The 18,284-nt window shown below is 39.9% G+C and overlaps 1 protein-coding gene across 26 annotated transcripts in view; it reads left to right on the top strand.

Moving 5' to 3' along the window:
* ank3b (ankyrin 3b) overlaps positions 1-18,284 on the top strand; it is a 172,567-nt gene that overhangs the window by 122,535 nt on the left and 31,748 nt on the right. For 12 of the 26 annotated variants that reach the window (XM_066693735.1, XM_066693731.1, XM_066693728.1 and 9 more), the window contains 11 exons: positions 314-412; positions 1,963-2,061; positions 4,632-4,829; positions 5,289-5,387; positions 6,605-6,703; positions 6,785-6,883; positions 7,474-7,569; positions 8,505-8,577; positions 9,620-9,682; positions 13,798-13,921; positions 16,952-17,054. In XM_066693735.1, coding sequence (XP_066549832.1) covers positions 314-412; positions 1,963-2,061; positions 4,632-4,829; positions 5,289-5,387; positions 6,605-6,703; positions 6,785-6,883; positions 7,474-7,569; positions 8,505-8,577; positions 9,620-9,682; positions 13,798-13,921; positions 16,952-17,054 — 1,152 coding nt within the window. The remainder of the gene's footprint in view (positions 1-313; positions 413-1,962; positions 2,062-4,631; positions 4,830-5,288; positions 5,388-6,604; positions 6,704-6,784; positions 6,884-7,473; positions 7,570-8,504; positions 8,578-9,619; positions 9,683-13,797; positions 13,922-16,951; positions 17,055-18,284) is intronic. The other 14 variants (XM_066693745.1, XM_066693742.1, XM_066693747.1 and 11 more) reach the window with 5 other exon arrangements.

Genomic DNA, 18,284 nt, shown 5'->3' with positions numbered 1-18,284 from the left:
GGCGCTAAAAGCTTTAAAAAGTGTGATGAATAGAATCCTGTGTGCCAAAACGAGAATCAATAACAGTGGTACATTTCCTCACACTGATGATGGGCTCAGGATTAATATGTAAACAGGAAAATAACAAACCAAAAACATGACAACAATCCAAAAAAATAACAAACAAGAAGAATGAAGTTTGTCAGGGTAAATACCCTTTATATATACACATCTGTCCATTGCACATCTTTAGTAATGTTTCAGGACACGGTTTTCCGAGTGCTTCCTAACACAAGGGCTGCACCACTGAACACGTTTGATTTTGTCTCTGCAGAAAGGATTTACTCCTTTACATGTGGCGGCTAAATATGGGAAAATTGAGGTTGCCAACCTGCTGCTGCAGAAGAATGCGTCACCCGATGCTGCGGGAAAGGTAGGCCTTGCTGAGCACCACCTCTCTGCCACCATGGAAGATAATGACATTGTGGACTTTTTCCATGGGGAAATGGCAATTAAGTGTATTCTGTGAAAATGTATGTATTTACCATACTGTAAAGGAGAGTATGTTTAATTGTAAAAACTATTGTTCTCAAAGAAAAGTGACATTTTCCCAAAAGGTTTGACAATAGTACCTTCCTTCATTTATACATTATTTTAAAATACATATTTTTTAAAGCAGAAAGTTTATTTTAATAATTTATAGTAAAATATCTTATAATAATTGATTGATAGTAAAAAGTTGTATCTTGTGCACATTCTTGGCTGCAATTCGTGCAGCTCAAATGACAAATCTCGAACATTAGCTTGCAGTCCTTGAAGAAAAACTTTTTTTTTCCAATGTGTTTTGTTTTTCTTATAACACTGTCCAGCGTGCCTCCCATTTCCAAGAACTGACTGCAGATTGCAGTGGGAATTGTCTTGGTTTCCACTTACAAAGTAATTGCTTGCAGGGTTTCTAGTTGTTCTCGAAAGCTTCTGAAACAAAAGAATTACTAAGTGCTGTCAGCTGAATGGAGTCTCCCTCAAACGAAACAATCCGGAAAAAGTAATGCAGCATTATCGGTATGTGATACACTCCCTGCAGAAAACATTAGGACCACTTATTGTGTTCTCCTTAATTAAATCAACTTTTCTGCAGTCATCAGTCACCGTGGTTCACTTTAGATAGTGGATATAAATTAGTACTTTAGATATCGCCTTACTCTGACTACCTGCTTTTTTGAGAGAACTTTCTAAATTTCAGTATGGTGTTCCCTTAATGTAGTATGTATATATATATATATATATATATATTTTTTTTTTTCATGCTCGTTATCCTATATCAGCAATAAAAAGCCCTGGGCATACTGGCGCTAGGAGAAAGTATGTAGTTGTGCTGTCAGATCTGGGTTGAGCACACAAAGCTCAATTCTGTCAGGAGTCAGCACTCTGCTGCCTGTTCCCAGCACCCCCTCTGCATGGGCGGCGCCACGGTGGGCTCATGCTCTAACAGCTGTGCCTGCAGTTCCCCTTCTTAAAGGGACAGCAGAATATCTCCCACATATCGGCCTGTGTGCATTCATCTCGATTTGACAATGAGAAACGCAAGCTGCTGAGATCTGTGTGTTCATTATAGCTGAGCAATAGGTTTCTACATGCAGGTTGAGTTGGCGGTGCCTCCACAAACACACAACTCGCCACGTCCTGTTATGAGATGTCTTTCTATTTACGACTTGACCCTTCTGTGCACGACTGTGTTTTTTACATGTGTCGGAAAACCCCCCAACGTATTTTATTATGACTTTAATGTTTCTTCCTCTTGAAACATTGTGTTTTGTTTTCTCTTCAACAGCTGATTGTTGCACCGTCAAGAATGTCTGTGTCCACAAATGACCATGTCACTTGTAAACATGTTTGAAAGATGTTAAAGAAGCTGATGTAACTCACTTCTTTGTACTTGTCTATATTCTCTACCTACTAATGGAGTCTATGCATGTATTTTAGAGTGGTTTAACTCCACTGCATGTAGCTGCACACTACGATAACCAGAAAGTGGCACTCCTTCTCCTGGACCAGGGAGCGTCCCCCCACGCAGCTGCAAAGGTACAAATCAAAGCCCGAGTGTGTTAGACTAGAATGGACGTCTCAGTCCCGCAGGTGTCTTGACATCTGCTCTAACACATAAACACAGCTTTCTAACAGCTCCTCATTCCCGCCCTGTGAATGTGAAGTGTCTGTCTTCAAATCACTCCCCATCTTTCTGTCTCTGGATGTTTTGTTTGTTTGTTTGTTGTTTGTTTGTTTTGTATTTTTAACTCAGACTCGAAAACAATCTCTTTTTCCATGAGATCTAGAAAACAGATGCTCAACATGTCTGACTTTATTTGAAGCCTAAACAAAATAATTGTTTCCTGGGGCTGTTGCCACTTCTTTTTTCCGCCCCCAATCTGTGGACATTTTTTTTGCTGAGTGGGAAATGGTTTTGTAATTGGGTATTCATCTCTTGCGCCGGCGCACACAGGAGAGGAGACGAGAAGTGCCGGGTGACTTTTGGGGGTAGGGAGGCTTAGGGGAGGGAATGAGGCTTTCAATGGCATAGTTTCATGTTATCAGTACCTGCAAGTTAGTCCTTAAAATACTATATGCAACAGTGTACAGATGAGAAATGAGGAATTCTGACATCCCAGACTCATCTGCGGATAATTACTCTACTTAGATGTAAAATGTACTCTCCCGGTCAAGGGCTACGACAGAAAGTGATGACACACAAGCAGTCTGCGTGATTTTGTATCATGTGAAAAAAATGGCAAGGAAGGTAGCAGAATGAAAAGCAAATCGATTCCATTTTAGCCTTTTGAATTTGTGTCAGACTCAGGTGGACTTCTGTTAAAGCAAAGAAGTAATTTGGAGTTGAGAAAAATGAATGCCGTTTGCAGTTGTAGCTCTTCACTTTGTATGTGTGTGTGTGTCGGAAAGGGGGCTCAGTGGGATCCCAAAGCAGAAGTGGTGACCTAGATACTGCCTTTGTTTCCCCATGTCAAGCAATTACTAGGCGAATGTGAAGTGAGCCAGTGATGTGCTGCTACACGGGCCTGCTCCCAGTCTGTGAAATCACTGCTGGCTGGCCCTTGCATCAACTGACAAAATCTGTCCTTTACATCACTTCCAAACAGTACTCTTTTCATTGGTTTGGGACAACTAAAGACCGCATTTTTTGGTTGTTGCCAGTGTACTGTACAAATGTTACTGTTTTGGAAATCTAATAAATCTAAAAAATATGGCATTGCTGGGTTGAGAGCACCGGTCTGAGTCATTCGACTGTGGAACATGGTAAATTAATTTTACATCTGTGTAACCTAGGGATTTTTGTTGCTTAGACAAAGAAATAGAAGTCTGAGTAATAATGTCTGAAAAAGCTCAGCTAAATCAAGTTGTTAGAATGAGGGGGAAAAGTCAGATTCCTCATCTCTTCCTTAGGTGTAACTGTGCTGATCTTTATTTTCCAGTTACTTAATTTTCCAGTTATTTTCCAATATACGTAATGAATATTATTTATTTGTATTGTTTGCTTTTGAAGCCTCCATCTTTATTTAAATGTTCCAAAGTCCTAAAGAAAAATAAATTCTCAAAATATCGGATTGTATTTAATTTATTTTTGCGTTGCTCGTCCTGAATATTGTTATATAACTGTAGCATTGATTGGATTGGACTGGGATCTCAATGGAGAAAGGATTAAAAAGCAAATGGAAAAAACGTATAATTAGGTTTAGAATATAGGACAGCATATGCGTGGCATTTGTGCGGCAGTAAGAATAGAAAGCTTGACCTTTAAATTTGGTTGTGTTTAATTGTAAATAATACATACATGACCTATGGGAAAGAAGGGACAAATAACTGTCTGAATCTATAATGCACATTTTCTGGATGATGTTTTTTTCATTCATTTAAATGTGTGATTCATTGATTAGGGACTCGAGATGCTTTGTGTGACCTGTTGTTGAATAAGAAAAGCTTTAGCTGGATGCCAGCATCATTTCCTACTCCATATCCTTTCTCTTTGCTTATTGCTGATATATATTTGCTTCTAGCATAACCTTCCATCTGCTTCTCTCATCCATCTACAATAGCGCTAGGAAATGTTTTAATTCATATCTCTGTATCTCTGTGCCATTTACTGTTTCTGTGCAGCACTCACACATTCACCCAGAGGTCTAATCGTGGGCTGCAGGCCTAGAATGTTTGGGTGGGACAATCTGTCCCTGTCCACTTATTAAACAATCTGTTTCTAATTCATTTGCTTACTCGTGCAGTAAAGTAAATTATAGCATGAAGGAAACCTCTAGTGAGGTGTAGTTGTTATTATTGTTGCTCCTATAATTGTCATGCTCATAATATAGGTAACTTTCCACTGTGAACTTGCACAGACGCATCCTTTGTAGGTTTGATCAGCTGAAGAAATAACCCTTCAGTTGTGAGAACTGCATTATGAACAGATGGTTCATTTGTGTGTATAGATACAAACTAGAGATTGTCAATTAAGAACCGTAGAATTGGCTGATAACCGAATTAAGTTCCTGCACCGTAACATGTAGCACAAGTGCCAATGGTATTTTGATGGTTCTGAAGAAAAGCACGACACGCTGACGTTATTCTGTTTTTCGGTGTGCTTCTAGAATGGCTACACCCCTTTACACATCGCTGCCAAAAAGAATCAGATGGACATCGCCACCACGCTGCTGGAGTACGGCGCCGACACCAACGCGGCCACCCGGCAAGGCATCAGCCCTGTCCACCTGGCCGCACAGGAGGGCAATGTCGACATGGTGTCCCTGCTGCTGGCCAGGAACGCCAACGTGAACCTGGGCAACAAGGTCAGAATATGGCTGTGGACTCTGTGTATAAGGGCTGGTGAAGTAACTCACACTGTGCTTAACCAATGCTTTAGCTAACTCCCATAAATCTCTTTAAAGCTATGTAATGTCAATAGCAAGCTTTTAATTATTAGTATTGTTTAAAATAAATTAATTTGTTAGCACCATTTTAATTTGATTTATTTGTAAAGTACCAAAATAAATAAATCATTCTGTATTGAGAAATTCCACCATAAGCACGATGCATATGTATGTCCCTCCTGCAGATGAAATGTTAATCTGAGGGTCTGTGAGAGACTCTTCAATAGCAATCAATCATGTCTAGTTTGCCATTTAGTCACTGTTATTCATTTTGGAAAACAGCATAAGCTCAGTGACTGATTATTATCATTATTGTAATTATCATTGTCATTGTTACTGGCTTCCTGAAATCTTCACTGTTGCTGTTTGTTTCTTCAGAGTGGTTTGACTCCTCTCCATTTAGCTGCTCAAGAAGACAGAGTCAATGTTGCAGAGGTCCTGGTCAATCAGGGGGCAAGTGTTGACCCACAGACGAAGGTAAAATTATTTACTGCACTACCACAGAGGCACAAAACATGCCAGTGCCCCTTTTATTTAAGCATTATCCACCTAGAAGTAGCTTTTTATACTAGGTAGGATAAAAATTGTAATATTTTAAATGTAAATAACTTCCAGCTACCAATGAAAACATGGCCTTTGTTTAGGGTTTGTTCTTTTCAGCGTTCGTTTTATGCCAGTCTACCTGCTTTTAAAGCAGCCACTAAGCTATCTGCATTCCTTATCTAACATAACTTTGTCTATTAATAGTACAAGGAGTTTAAGTAAATCTGTGGAAAGTGAACTGTTTAATTCAAAGGGAAATCAGAAGGCCCTAACTATAAAATGGTTGTGCTTCTCACAGGAGAGAACTGTTTGCCACTAAAACTCAGTTGTAGGAGCGTTGCATTTTCTTTCACCCGAGAGATTTCCTGCTTGAGAAAATTGTGTAACAGACTGATGCACTTCCAGCGTTTCTCTCTGTAAACATGTGAAATGCAATACGCCACTACGAGGCCAGAATGGTGCAGAGGGAGAGAATCATTCCCCTCCTGAATCAAAGCCGTGAGCATGAGGTAATCGAAGAGATCTATAACGTGCTCCTCGACTGGAAAGTTTGGGCTGATCGCTCGCTTGTGGAAACGCAGAGATGTGAGCGGACGTCCACCTTGGTGACCTGTGTGCAGGTCAGCAGGTCCCCTGAGCGCTCTCCCAGTGGCTGAGCTGGTACAGGAGGGCACTGATGGGCAGCTGCACTGAGCCGGTCTGACAGAGCTGCAGGCGTGGCAATCCTCTCATGCTTCACTGCAGGCAGCTGTACAAAGAAATGCAGTGCTGCATGCTGGATTGGTAACTGGGAGAAGCGGGTTGTGAGACTTAGCCTACAGAAGACCAGTAAATAATGTGCTGAGTCATTCTTGAAATTTAAAGAACTTTTCATCAAGAGTTGAGGAATCCCAGTGCAACCTCCCCCCCCACACTCACATAATACTTATACTAGTCATCAACTTGTCTCACAGCCTCCAGTAGAAAAGGAAGTGACTTGTAATTAAGTGTAATTGTGCATGAAGGCATTCACAGTGGCACAGAAACAGGTAAAGGTGTGCCTCGGTCAGGCATGCACAGGCCTTGCTTAAAAACCCACCTCGGATGGAGTAGAAGTGTATTGTTAAGTTAAGTGCCCAGCTCTAATACGGTACCTCTTTCTCTGCTCTTAGATGGCATACACTCCGCTGCATGTGGCGTGTCATTATGGCAATGTGAAGATGGTCAACTTCCTCTTACAGCATCAAGCTAAAGTCAACTCCAAAACTAAGGTATGTCCCGTGAACATTGAAATGCTTGAATTTAGTGTCTCTGGGGCCATGGCCAACGTCTCCTTTCTGGGTTCCCTGCAGAATGGCTACACACCCCTGCACCAGGCGGCGCAGCAAGGACACACCCATATCATTAACATCCTGCTGCAGCACGGCGCGTCTCCCAACGAGCTGACGGTGGTGAGTGCCGGAGAGGGATTTCTGAAGCGTTTTGTCCCGGTGAAGTGAATCTGCTTAGCTAATGCATTCTGCTGAAGCGGTTCAGTCAACGAGGCAGAAAGGCTGGCATGTCGGCCGGGCGCAGTTACTGTGATGGATTCAGCTGGAGAACAGAGGCTGGGCTGATTTAGTGAAATTCGTTGGCATCCATGTCCTCACCAGTACACAGTCCTGAGTTTGTTTTTTTATTTGAATATATCTTATTAGGCCTTGAAGAGAAAGACTTTTAAAAGGTACAAAGAATAAAGATAATTCCCCCCTTTAGAGGAATGTTGTGGATAGTTGAAGCACTGTAGGTTTTGAAAGACGTAATTTGAGGCTTTCACACACCTTTTATCAGCAGTGTTAAGGAAAACAGTCCATGTTGGATCCATGTTTGAGTGTTCGTATACAAACAATATGATCAATTAAAGAAACTGAAGTAATTCCCAGAATCCATAGTAGATTTCAATTTAGCCATGTCTCAATATCTCAAGTTTGATTCAAGAACTTGACCAACAATAATCCTTGTACATTTCCTGCTTTTTAAACTTGTTTCTCACGATCTCCAGAATGGAAACACTGCTCTCTCCATTGCCAGAAGGCTTGGCTACATCTCAGTTGTGGACACTCTGAAGGTTGTGACAGAGGAAACTCTAACCACCACGGTAAGAGACGCTGTCAGTTTGTGTTACTGGCATGAGTACATTTTAGCAGTGTAAACATAGGTGCTAATATTATTCTTTGGATGGCTGTCAGTGCTTAAAAAGGAAATAGAAAGAAAAATGAAAAGGAATGTCATGGACAAGGTCTTACTCTTAAGACGTTTGGCGTTCCTGGGTGGGTGTTGGATATATATGAGCACATTATGAGTGTTTTATTTTGATGGATGATGTTGTGAGAACTACAAGGTCCCAGAGATAAGTGGCAGGGCCTTGTTGAAAAGTAATAATGTTTGTCCAGTTGTGCATGAAAATAATGTGTTTAAAATAGGCTTTGGAAGTACATTGTCTTATCCTATGAATACTAGGTAGGGTGAGAGTTACACTTCTGTACGCTTTAATAGCACAATCTATTATGGTACAATAGAGAGTGATGGAATAAACAAAATGTTTGGGCTCTTTCTGCAAATGTGTGCCAGATAATGTCACAATTTATAGATATTTATTTTCTAGATGATTATTACAAGAAGCATTCCCAAACTCTTAATCAAATGGATGTTAAGACAATATAATGGGAATGTTTCTATTTGTTTTGCTCTGTTCTTTGGTTGCTGAGAAGTTCTCATCCCAATCGCTCTACTGCTGTAATTTATCATATTCCCCAAAACAAACAGTAGTTTAGTAGAGTCCTGTTCAATCTCTCACAGTATCGGCTCGGACTTGTGTGTCCAAACATTCTATTGCCCAGATCCCAGAATTGTGTTGGATTAAAAGCTCTGAACTGGGAGTCTGCTTTTGTTGATTTGCACTTTAGATATTCAGGAGATGAAAGGTGTTATGTCAGCATTAACATTCACCCTTGAGAATGTAGATGTGACCATGAAACAGCTGTGCAATATTGAGTTTAAAATGAAACCACATTTTTCTGTTACTTTCAACAGACTGTGACAGAAAAACACAAAATGAATGTTCCTGAAACAATGAACGAGGTCCTTGACATGTCAGATGATGAAGGTATGAGTATACGCTATAAAAAAAACAGTTCATTTATGATCCTGTATTTGAATTGTTTCTTTTATACACTTATGTTGCAAAAAAATCTATAATGCTTGAAAAATTGTTAATTGAATACACCTCTCTGTTTGTTATCAATACATATATACACTGATCAGCCATAACATTATGACCACCTGCCTAATATTGTGTAGGTCCCCCTTTTGCCGCCAAAACAGCCCTGACCCGTCGAGGCATGGACTCCACTAGACCTCTGAAGGTGTGCTGTGGTATCTGGCACCAAGACGTTAGCAGCAGATCCTTTAAGTCCTGTAAGTTGCGAGGGGGAATCTGGAGGCCAAGTCAACACCTTGAACGTGTGATTCATCAGACCAGGCCACCTTCTTCCATTGCTCTGTGGTCCAGTTCTGATGCTCACGTGCCCATTGTAGGCGCTTTCGGCAGTGGACAGGGGTCAGCGTGGGCACCCTGACTGGTCTGCGGCTACGCAGCCCCATACGCAACAAACTGCGATGCACTGTGTGTTCTGACACCTTTCTATCAGAACCAGCATTCACTTTTTCAGCAATTTGAGCTACAGTAGCTCGTCTGTTGGATCGGACCACACGGGCCAGCCTTCGCTCCCCACGTGCATCAATGAGCCTTGGCCGCCCATGACTCTATTGCCAGTTCACCGCTTTTCCTTCCTTGGACCACTTTTGATAGGTGCTGACCTCTGTAGACCGGGAACACCCCACAAGAGCTGCAGTTTTGGAGATGCTCTGACCCAGTCGTCTAGCCATCACAATTTGGCCCTTGTCAAAGTCGCTCAGATCCTTACGCTTGACCATTTTTCCTGCTTCTAATACATCAACTTTGAGGACAAAATGTTCACTTGCTGCCTAATATATCCCACCCACTGACAGGTGCCATGATAACGAGATTACCAGTGTTATTCACTTCACCTGTCAGTGGTCATAATGTTATGGTTGATCGGTGTATATATATTGTACATTTAAAATAATGTAATTTCTTTAACATTGTATTTATTTAAATTACACAGTTCGTAAAGCCAATGTACCTGAAAGTCTCAATGAAGCTGACTATATTTCAGATGTTGAAGAAGGTACTTGTGCAATTTTTTTATGCTGTGGTCCTTTGCCGATATATGAAATTACCCCTTTCTTCATTAATTCAAAACTAACTTACTGTCTCCTCTGTCTGTCCCATGCTTTGTTGTCATGGAGCCTTTATTTCCTGCTTTGGTATCTGTGGAATATGCCTTATTTTTGGTTGCTAAGCGATCACTTGAATATGGAAGACTTTAATATGCAGAAATCTCTGTTTGCTTTTGTGCCCATTGATCCTTTCTGAGTGTCGTCCTCCCCCCCCCTCGGAAACATTGTAGTCATTGTCATTCTGTACACGTAGGCGTACAGTAAACATTGTTTCAGAAGCTACGTTGTTTTTCTTTCATTTGTCTGACATCAGCGCAGACATTGAAGAGGTTTGTTTGGACACTTAGCCGAGTCTTTGTGTTGATGTGTTTGTGTGCTTGACATCGGACTTGCCTGCGGGTTGGTACTGTAGTGGAGAATTTTACCTTTGTGTTGACACCTCCACAGTTCAAGCTGGAAACAATGGGACTTTATTATAGCTTGAAGAGGTGTTTGGAAACTGAGGAATTTGATACCATGGCCAGCTTTGAGCTGAAGGCCTCTGAAAGAAAAGGATTTGAGGTCAACACAATCACAAAACACACAGCCAGACTGATCACAGATTTCCCTTTCGTTTCTCTAAATCATAAGATACTACTAAACTCTGGACCTACTGAAAGTAAATCTAGACAAAAGCCTTAATGGGAAGGAGGGTGAGGACTGCAAGCAGTAGGGAACTTTATTGATAATAAAAGATAAATGAATACTCATGCCTGGGTTTTAAAGCAGTATAATATTTTAAAATAGTACTTTAAGAAAGCATGTCAAGTTACTTAAAAGGCAGTTTAAGGATTAAATGAATTATATTGCTATCACTTCATTGGGTGTGCTTCTAATAGCTCTTCCAAACATCATTCCTCACCTTCGAATCACATGGGACAGTATTTTAGCAACTTTTTATTCTTAAAATAATTACATTAATATATTCGGGATCATTCATACTTCCAATAAATAGCAAGGTTTTTAACCACCTAATGTATGTGTTTAAAAATAGATACTCTTGTAACAGTGTTGCAACAAAAAGGTGATTATTTTGATGTATACAGTTGCGTCTGTATCCTTCATGAGACCAAAACTGATATATATCATAACAAATGAGTTCTTACACTTACACTGATTCCCATAATGCACTGCCTCTGAGAGTGTCACTGCATGCAGTCAGGGGCTTTTAAAATGCATGAGTTTGTTCAGGCAGTGTCACTGAGGTAACTAAAGAAGACAGGATCATGTTTCGCTGTCAGCTGAGGGTCTTAAATATTCAGTCTGAGATTATAATGACATAAAAAACGGGACAAAGACTATTTTTTTCTTCTTTTAAATTCCCCATTGATTTACAAAGAGAAATTACAGACTGTATTTATATCACAGCAGGAAGGTCTTGTGGAAACCTGAAAATAAAATATGGAATACAGTTAATAATAATTATCATTATTGTTTTTTAATATCCCTGTAAACTTTTGCATAATTATGCATTCTAGACTATATAAAAGATACATAAATATGCATATATCTCAACTGCTGCACTAAAATGTTGCTCTCCGGGTTTGAGTCGCAAGCAGTTTATATTTCATACAAAGCCCCATTCAATAAAAAAAGGAAAGAAAGAACCGCTTGGTTTAAGTACTGAGGCTTCTTGGGCCAACTGTTTAATGAGAGGTAAGACACCTGATTTTCATTTGGCAGGGTAGATGGGTGGGTTTCATGGCAGCTAGTAATGGGTGGGTTTCTTTATTGAGAACATGTAATGTCGTTGGCAAGTCAATGCTGGGCTCAGACTCTGTCCTAGGGATCAGCTGTTGTGTTTGGCAATAGACACAGACAACGATGCAAATTGCCCTCTAGAAATTAACATTGTGCAAAAGCGAAAAGGATATTAAAACAAGTAAGTGTTTCTGTTCAGTTATGCTAATTAATATTTTGTTTATAGGTTACCATAGGGCCTTTGAGATGCTGTACAGTGTGAACATATGGCTTTTCTCTTTTGCAAAATGGTTAATCAGTATAATACACAATCAATGCATGTTGCGCTGTCACGTGACACAGACTTTACTAGCCTGAGACTTGTATTGCTTTCCTTTTTTATTCACATGCAATTTTAGTTCCCTTTTAAGAAAGAAAAAAACAATCCTGTCTAAAGTAAAGTGTGGTTTTGCTTTCCCCTTTTTCTTTTAGATAGCAATGCAAGATATTCACCCTTCTGTTGCTTCATTTAATTTATTGCTGAAATACAGAGGGATAAGTCTGTATTTATAACAGGTATGCAGAAGGAGGAAGACATTTTAGCTGGAAGCACAAATACGTTCACTCCCAGTCAGAGTATTAGTTCCTCCTAATTTAAGTTTGGCAAATAAAATATTGTCCCTCAAAAGTTGTCTCTCAAAGGAGTTTATTTCAAATATGTGATCATGTTTTATGTCTCTGACTTGCAGATGGGCTCATTGTTAACCGCCTAGAGTCGAGTGTCAAATTACAGGGTACACCTAAGAATTACCATGATTAACATACAAATAACTTCTCTCTGCCTTTGTGTTGCCACTCAGTTGTGTTACCGGGCTGCAGCACAAGTCTTAAATCCAATCAGAAGAAGCTTTAAAGGGCTGCCTAAAGTATTACCTCGGTCAATCTTGACCTCGAGTGCCTGCGACTGTTCTGTAGCGATGTGTGTGAAAGCCCCACACAGTTTGAACTTTGTTAGCAGCAGGAACAACAGCAGTGCAGTTTGCAGCAGCAGCAGCAGCAGCCGGCAGTTTCAGGTGCAGGAGGAAGGAGAGCTGAGTAACTCTGTGTTTGAGGACGAACTGAGAACATGACCTCCCTGGATTAGCATGCTTTTGCCTCAGTGGATTAACTGAAAAAGACCTGGTCTGTGGACTAATCGGATCCCTGGAAAAAGGAACTGAAAAGCAAAAGGAATAAAAACTTTATACCTAAGACTGGTGGTAGAAATGGCTTCCCAACTACGTAAGGTTTCCTAACATAGAAATTGAGCATTTCAAGGAGCTGCTATTTTTGGCATGAAGTATTGCTTGGTGCCTTATGTTCTGAATAGCGCAGTTGATGAATTGCTGCCCAAAATAATCACCTTATACCCCAGGCCGTAGAACTGGGAGAAAGCTGATCTGTTTATTTGTCCACTATGGGAAATGCAGTAGCTTGAAACTTTTGCCTCTGGCAGATCAGGCATTTGAGAAAAAAAAGAAAAAGAAAAGGGAAAAAATAATAGCTCAGTGTGCTCTCATGTGAAATAACTTCTCAGAGGCGGACATTTAATTGAAATGTATGTAAGGATGTGAGGAGATTAGATTACTGCGGCTGAGTTTCCAGTTGTTTGTCAGGAGGACGGTTTTCTAATTCTGAACTGTAAGGGGTGCAAGGAGAGGGGATCTTTTTCTGATGGGCTGCAGGGTAGAGGAGCTGTGTTTGGGGGAGGGGTTGTGGCGTAGCGAAGCAGCAGGGGACAGGGGTTGAGTGCTGGCTTTGTCGCTGCTGGAATGCTGTTTTCCCCCCAACGCTGATGTGCACTTGCTGAGTTCTGCTATCTTAACCCTTTCTGCTTTACGGCTTTCTCTAAATTAAGGAAAACATCTGCATTTGTTTCTCCAAGACTAAAACAAAAAAAGAAAAAGAAGAATTAAAGTTAATTCTACTGCTTGTCATTCACGTGTCCCACCAAAAGCGGGTATTAACAGATTATAGGAGTTACTTGTTTGCTTTGGGAGCCAGTTTTACATTGGTGTCACTTCTGAAAACTTTCTTTCTTGCTGTTGATTAGAAGCAAATGCAATGTTCATAATTTGTACAGCTGTAAACCAGTCACTGAGCTGTCTGACGGTTCATGGGTTTGCGCTGGATGATCATTGTGGAGCTGGAAAATGGCCTGTGGGTTGTGTTTAGATAACATTGATTGGTTACCAAAAGCTTCCAGAAGCAACTGCAGCTCATGTGTGTTGGGACAGTTTAGTATGCTGAGCCAGGCTGCAGCCGTTTGTGCCGTGTTTGAGTAACTCTGAGGCTTCTCTGTCAGGTGAGGATGCAATGACTGGAGATACTGACAAATACCTCGGGCCACAAGATCTGAGGGAGTTAGGAGACGACTCGCTTCCACAGGAAGGTTATATGGGTTTCAGCATAGGAGCACGGTCTGCCAGGTAATGTAATCTCTCTACGAGTTTCCTTTCTCATGCAAAGACATTTGTTGTCATTGCTTTTGCACATGTTTTATTAGATACATAAACACTTTTGCACATATTTGTGTATGTATGTTTGTGTGTATGTATGTTTGTATGTATAAAGTAGGATCAATCAGTTTTAATATTACAATAAAACCAATTATTATTTACTGCTTTACTTTTGTTAATCATATAAAGTTTATGTAGGTTTAATAATCGTACCGTTTCCTTTTCAACTTACTTTTAACACTTGACCTTTTAAAATCAATACATAAATGCATGAACAAAGTATGAACATATTTAAGAAGGCATATGGTGATGCTTGTTTTTTTAATTCATTCGTTGGACACTTATGTGTTGTTGGGTTTTTACCACCAATTTTGTCTTATTAATAAAGCAAGCCAATTCACTAACAAAATATTGATTTGATTAAGTATTTCATTTCATCTTTAAACTTTTTAAGAAATGATGACTGGTCAAAATCACCTTATTTATTGCAGTGGCTAGAGGGTGACAACAGTTATTTACATTCTGCAGACAATCCTCTCATTGAAAAGACAAGTAGTGATGTGGCTGTTGCGGCTCATAGCCCATGTATACCATGTTGTGCAAAGCTGCTGCATCTCTACTAACCTATACATTCGCTGCGAGGGCTGTTCTGTGTTTAGATGTGAGAAATTAGTGCTGCTTTTCTTTGTTTCACTAATTCGCCCTTTCAAAACAGAGGTTCACTAATGTTTAACCTACATGTCTAAAGCCTGGGGAGTTTTTCCCTCCATGTAATGATTTTTTAATGAAACTTTTATCATTTCCTACCTTTTGAAGGGCACTTATGATGTTCGCAACATAGTCATGTGTGCTGTAGCTAAACAGAGCGTCTGCAGTGCCGTTGTGTCGAAAGAGCCTCCAGCGCCCATCCACACATCACAGTATTGATGTGACCAATGTCTGTATGCTTGGCTGCGTTATGAACCACAGACACGCACGGAGCCTGTTGTTTCAATACACGTATTTCTAAAAGACCAAGCCGTATTAACATAAAAAAAGCATTGTGACTGGAAAAGCTAGGGTCCATGAATTCTTGGTTGAACCATTACTATAAGTTGCTAAGAAACTTTATTTTCCCTTCTTTTCTTTCTTTTCCTGCATCAGTCAAGTCTGCATGCAGTTTATGCTCTTGGACAGATATATATTCTCCTCCAGATCGTATGCTTTATACAGAGTATGTTCAGGCACGTGCCGACATCCTGACAACAGATCCCGAGTGGGGGAACTGGGGCATATGACTGTCTCTGAGTATAACACATGCAAAGGCAGAGCATTGATGTCGATGTCATTAAACCACAGCATTTCTGCTTGATCGTCTTCTGATTCTTTGCTTTCAATCTCTTCTGTTTTCTCCCCTCCCCCCCCCCACTAATTTCGTACCATAGCCCTAAGATCAGGTAAGAGGGCATGACACATTTCCAGTAGTAGTGTCTTATATATCTCCCTGACCATTACAATTTCATTAAGCATTGCCTTGTGATGTGCTAGTTTCATTGCTCTCCATCTGTAGAAAATAGTTTTTTGCTTGCTATTTTGTTTTTTCAAAGAGTCACCTTTTTGCTCATCAAAAAAAGAAACATTCCAACTTTTTTCACCTTATTAGATGGTTAGATGAGACCAGCTTTAGTTTTAATTAATTTTATGTTGCTATTACAATGCATTTATTTTATTTAAATGATCGTGCTTGTGAGTATATGCTTTGAGGTTGTCAAAACAGGTTAAATTGTCACTGCATTGTGATAAAGCCAGATTATAAACCCCCTTTTCCTTTGTTTGGACGCTAAAGGTGATGCATACCATAGCATGGGCTGTTTTTACTGTCTCTATATGTATCTTCCAGGGATCATAATAAAACAAAAGACTAACTTTTGATTGTATAACATATGCTCTTATATCACGATAAATATGATTAAAAACACTTACAAACGCAACAAAATTGTAATTTTCTCCTTTGTTGAAATACTGATGGACAAATCTTCAATACAGTACAATATTACAATTCTGTTACCATTTGTATTCTGCTCAGGGATGCTAGCATTGAGAACTAGTAAAGCTGTGCTCTCATTGGAGCTCTCCTTATATTTGTACTGGCAGTGTCAGGTGACCAGGTGTCAGGTGGGAGGGCGAAAGTTATTTCGCAAACCTGCCATATTGTTTTTGCTTTCCCCAGATTTTGACACACAACTCCTTCCATTTCAGCTCTTGACCATACTCACGAAGTGTCACTAGACACCGAATAGGAAACAGGCAATGTCACAATCTTTTCCACTCCGGGTTTTGATTCGCACCTGCAGTGAAGAGATATTGTGAAAGTTATTTTACGAACACTGCATTCTCAAGAGCGGTCGAACATAATGATACGACATGGTACAAATAACTAGTTGATTTCAAAGTATTTCAGTGAACGTCTGATCTATCCAGTGTCAATTTTGGATACAGCTAGCTGATTCAATTTAATCTCAATTTAAACATTCTTCCACCATTTAAATGTGAGTGTTTGTGTTTTGATAACTGTTAAAAGTGCTTCATATAAAATATAAAAATAAATTGTACAGGTGAAAACTCATTACCTTAAAATGGTGAGAAATGGGGTCTGTGACAAAACGTCCAAAGCTTTAAAATCAAAAACCTTCTATTCAGTTGATACTTTAAATTTTTTGTTTTGTTTTGTTTGTGTGTGTCTGTGAAAGTAATACCAATTATACACCCACTCACATTTCATTTCACTCCAATTCAGCCTAATTATTACCAGACTGACATAACCCTAATACAGTTTTCACCTATTACCTCCGAAAGCACTTTCCATTTTCTCATTTCCATAATTGAATAACTTTTGTCCAGTGCTGTGGATTTTATTTTGAATGATGCAACAACTCCCTGGAAGTTGCATGCAGTAATCAATTTTTTTTCTGTTCATCTCATTGTCACCCCCTATTGTATGGTAACTTGTAAATACAACAGCCTGCGCTCCTTCAGTTCGGATAGGTCCAACACCCTGAACCGCAGCTCTTTCGCCCGAGACAGCATCATGATCGAGGAGATTCTGGCTCCTACAAAGGACACGGTAGGCCTCTCGTCTTATCAACTAGTATGGGGAGATATTTGTTTTGTTGAATAACTAATATGTATGTTCAATTTGTATCATTTATTGTCGCAGTAAAATCAAAGACTGTCTCTCAGCTACTACAACAGTTTGTTCGCAAAGTTCAAAGAAGGCCTGAAGTAAAAAGTAATTTAGTCTGCGATGTTTTTAGTATTAACCAGCACAGACATGTAAACTAGTTTCAGCCAGCATTAAGGGCCTGGTTATTTATTCACTGTAATGGGTTGTTTTTTCATTTGAGACTGAGCTGGCTTTGGGCCTTGAGTGTATATATAGTGTAGTCAGTCAGCCTCGGAGCCCAAGGCTGGGGACGTGAAGGCAAAAAGAGCCAGTGCAGAACCAGGGTCCTCACCGTGCTCTTATTTTAGCAGAAAAACAACATTACAGTGCTTACTTTGGAGCCAGAAGGTCAGGGGCTCAAATGTAAAATATTTGCTTTGGCCGTTGGAAAGCCACCCCTCTGCAAACCCACCTTGAGGCTTCCAATATTATTCTCCTTTAAGACATTTCACCTCAATCGCATGGTACAAGTTGGTACGTATAGGACACGTATATATTCACATTGTTGCTCAGCAAGAGACTGAAGCACGACTGTAGTAATGAGATAATTATCTCAGATGGACTCAAAGGCTTTTAAACAACAGGTTCTTTCTATGAGTCATGAGTAACTTGGTGATCTAAATGTATTCAAAATGCAGACATTACTTGCCATGGGCTATTGTATTGGGTATAATTTGTTTAACTGTACTGGAAGGTTATAGACTTTGCATATATATAATGCCTTCAGACTGTATTCAGACCCTTTTCACATTTTAGTGCTTTAAAGCTTGCAGCGATGACACTTTAAATAAGTAATTAATGTGTTATATACATAACCTACTCCATGGATTCAATGCAAAAACAAAAATATAGAAGTAAATAGTGAAATAATATGAAATAATTACAGAGACTAGAGCATAGTTTTGGCAAATACTAGAGTAAAACCTGTTTCAGTCTGCTAAACACTTCAAACTGGGTCAAAAATGCAACTTTCAGTAGGACAGTGATCCAAAGCACAAGGACAAAGCTACACTGGAGTGGCTAAAGAATAGGATGTCCTTGAGTGGCCCAGTCAAAGTCCTGACTTCAATCCTATAGAGAATATTTGGAAAGACTTGAAAACTGCTGTCCTGAAGTGATCCCCAAGCAAAA

The sequence above is a fragment of the Amia ocellicauda genome, chromosome 20, assembly GCF_036373705.1.
Source record: "Amia ocellicauda isolate fAmiCal2 chromosome 20, fAmiCal2.hap1, whole genome shotgun sequence".
Classification (NCBI taxonomy): Eukaryota; Metazoa; Chordata; class Actinopteri; order Amiiformes; family Amiidae; genus Amia; species Amia ocellicauda.
The sequence above is the reverse complement of the archived record's forward strand: the minus strand, read 5'-3'. Positions and strand labels throughout refer to the sequence as shown.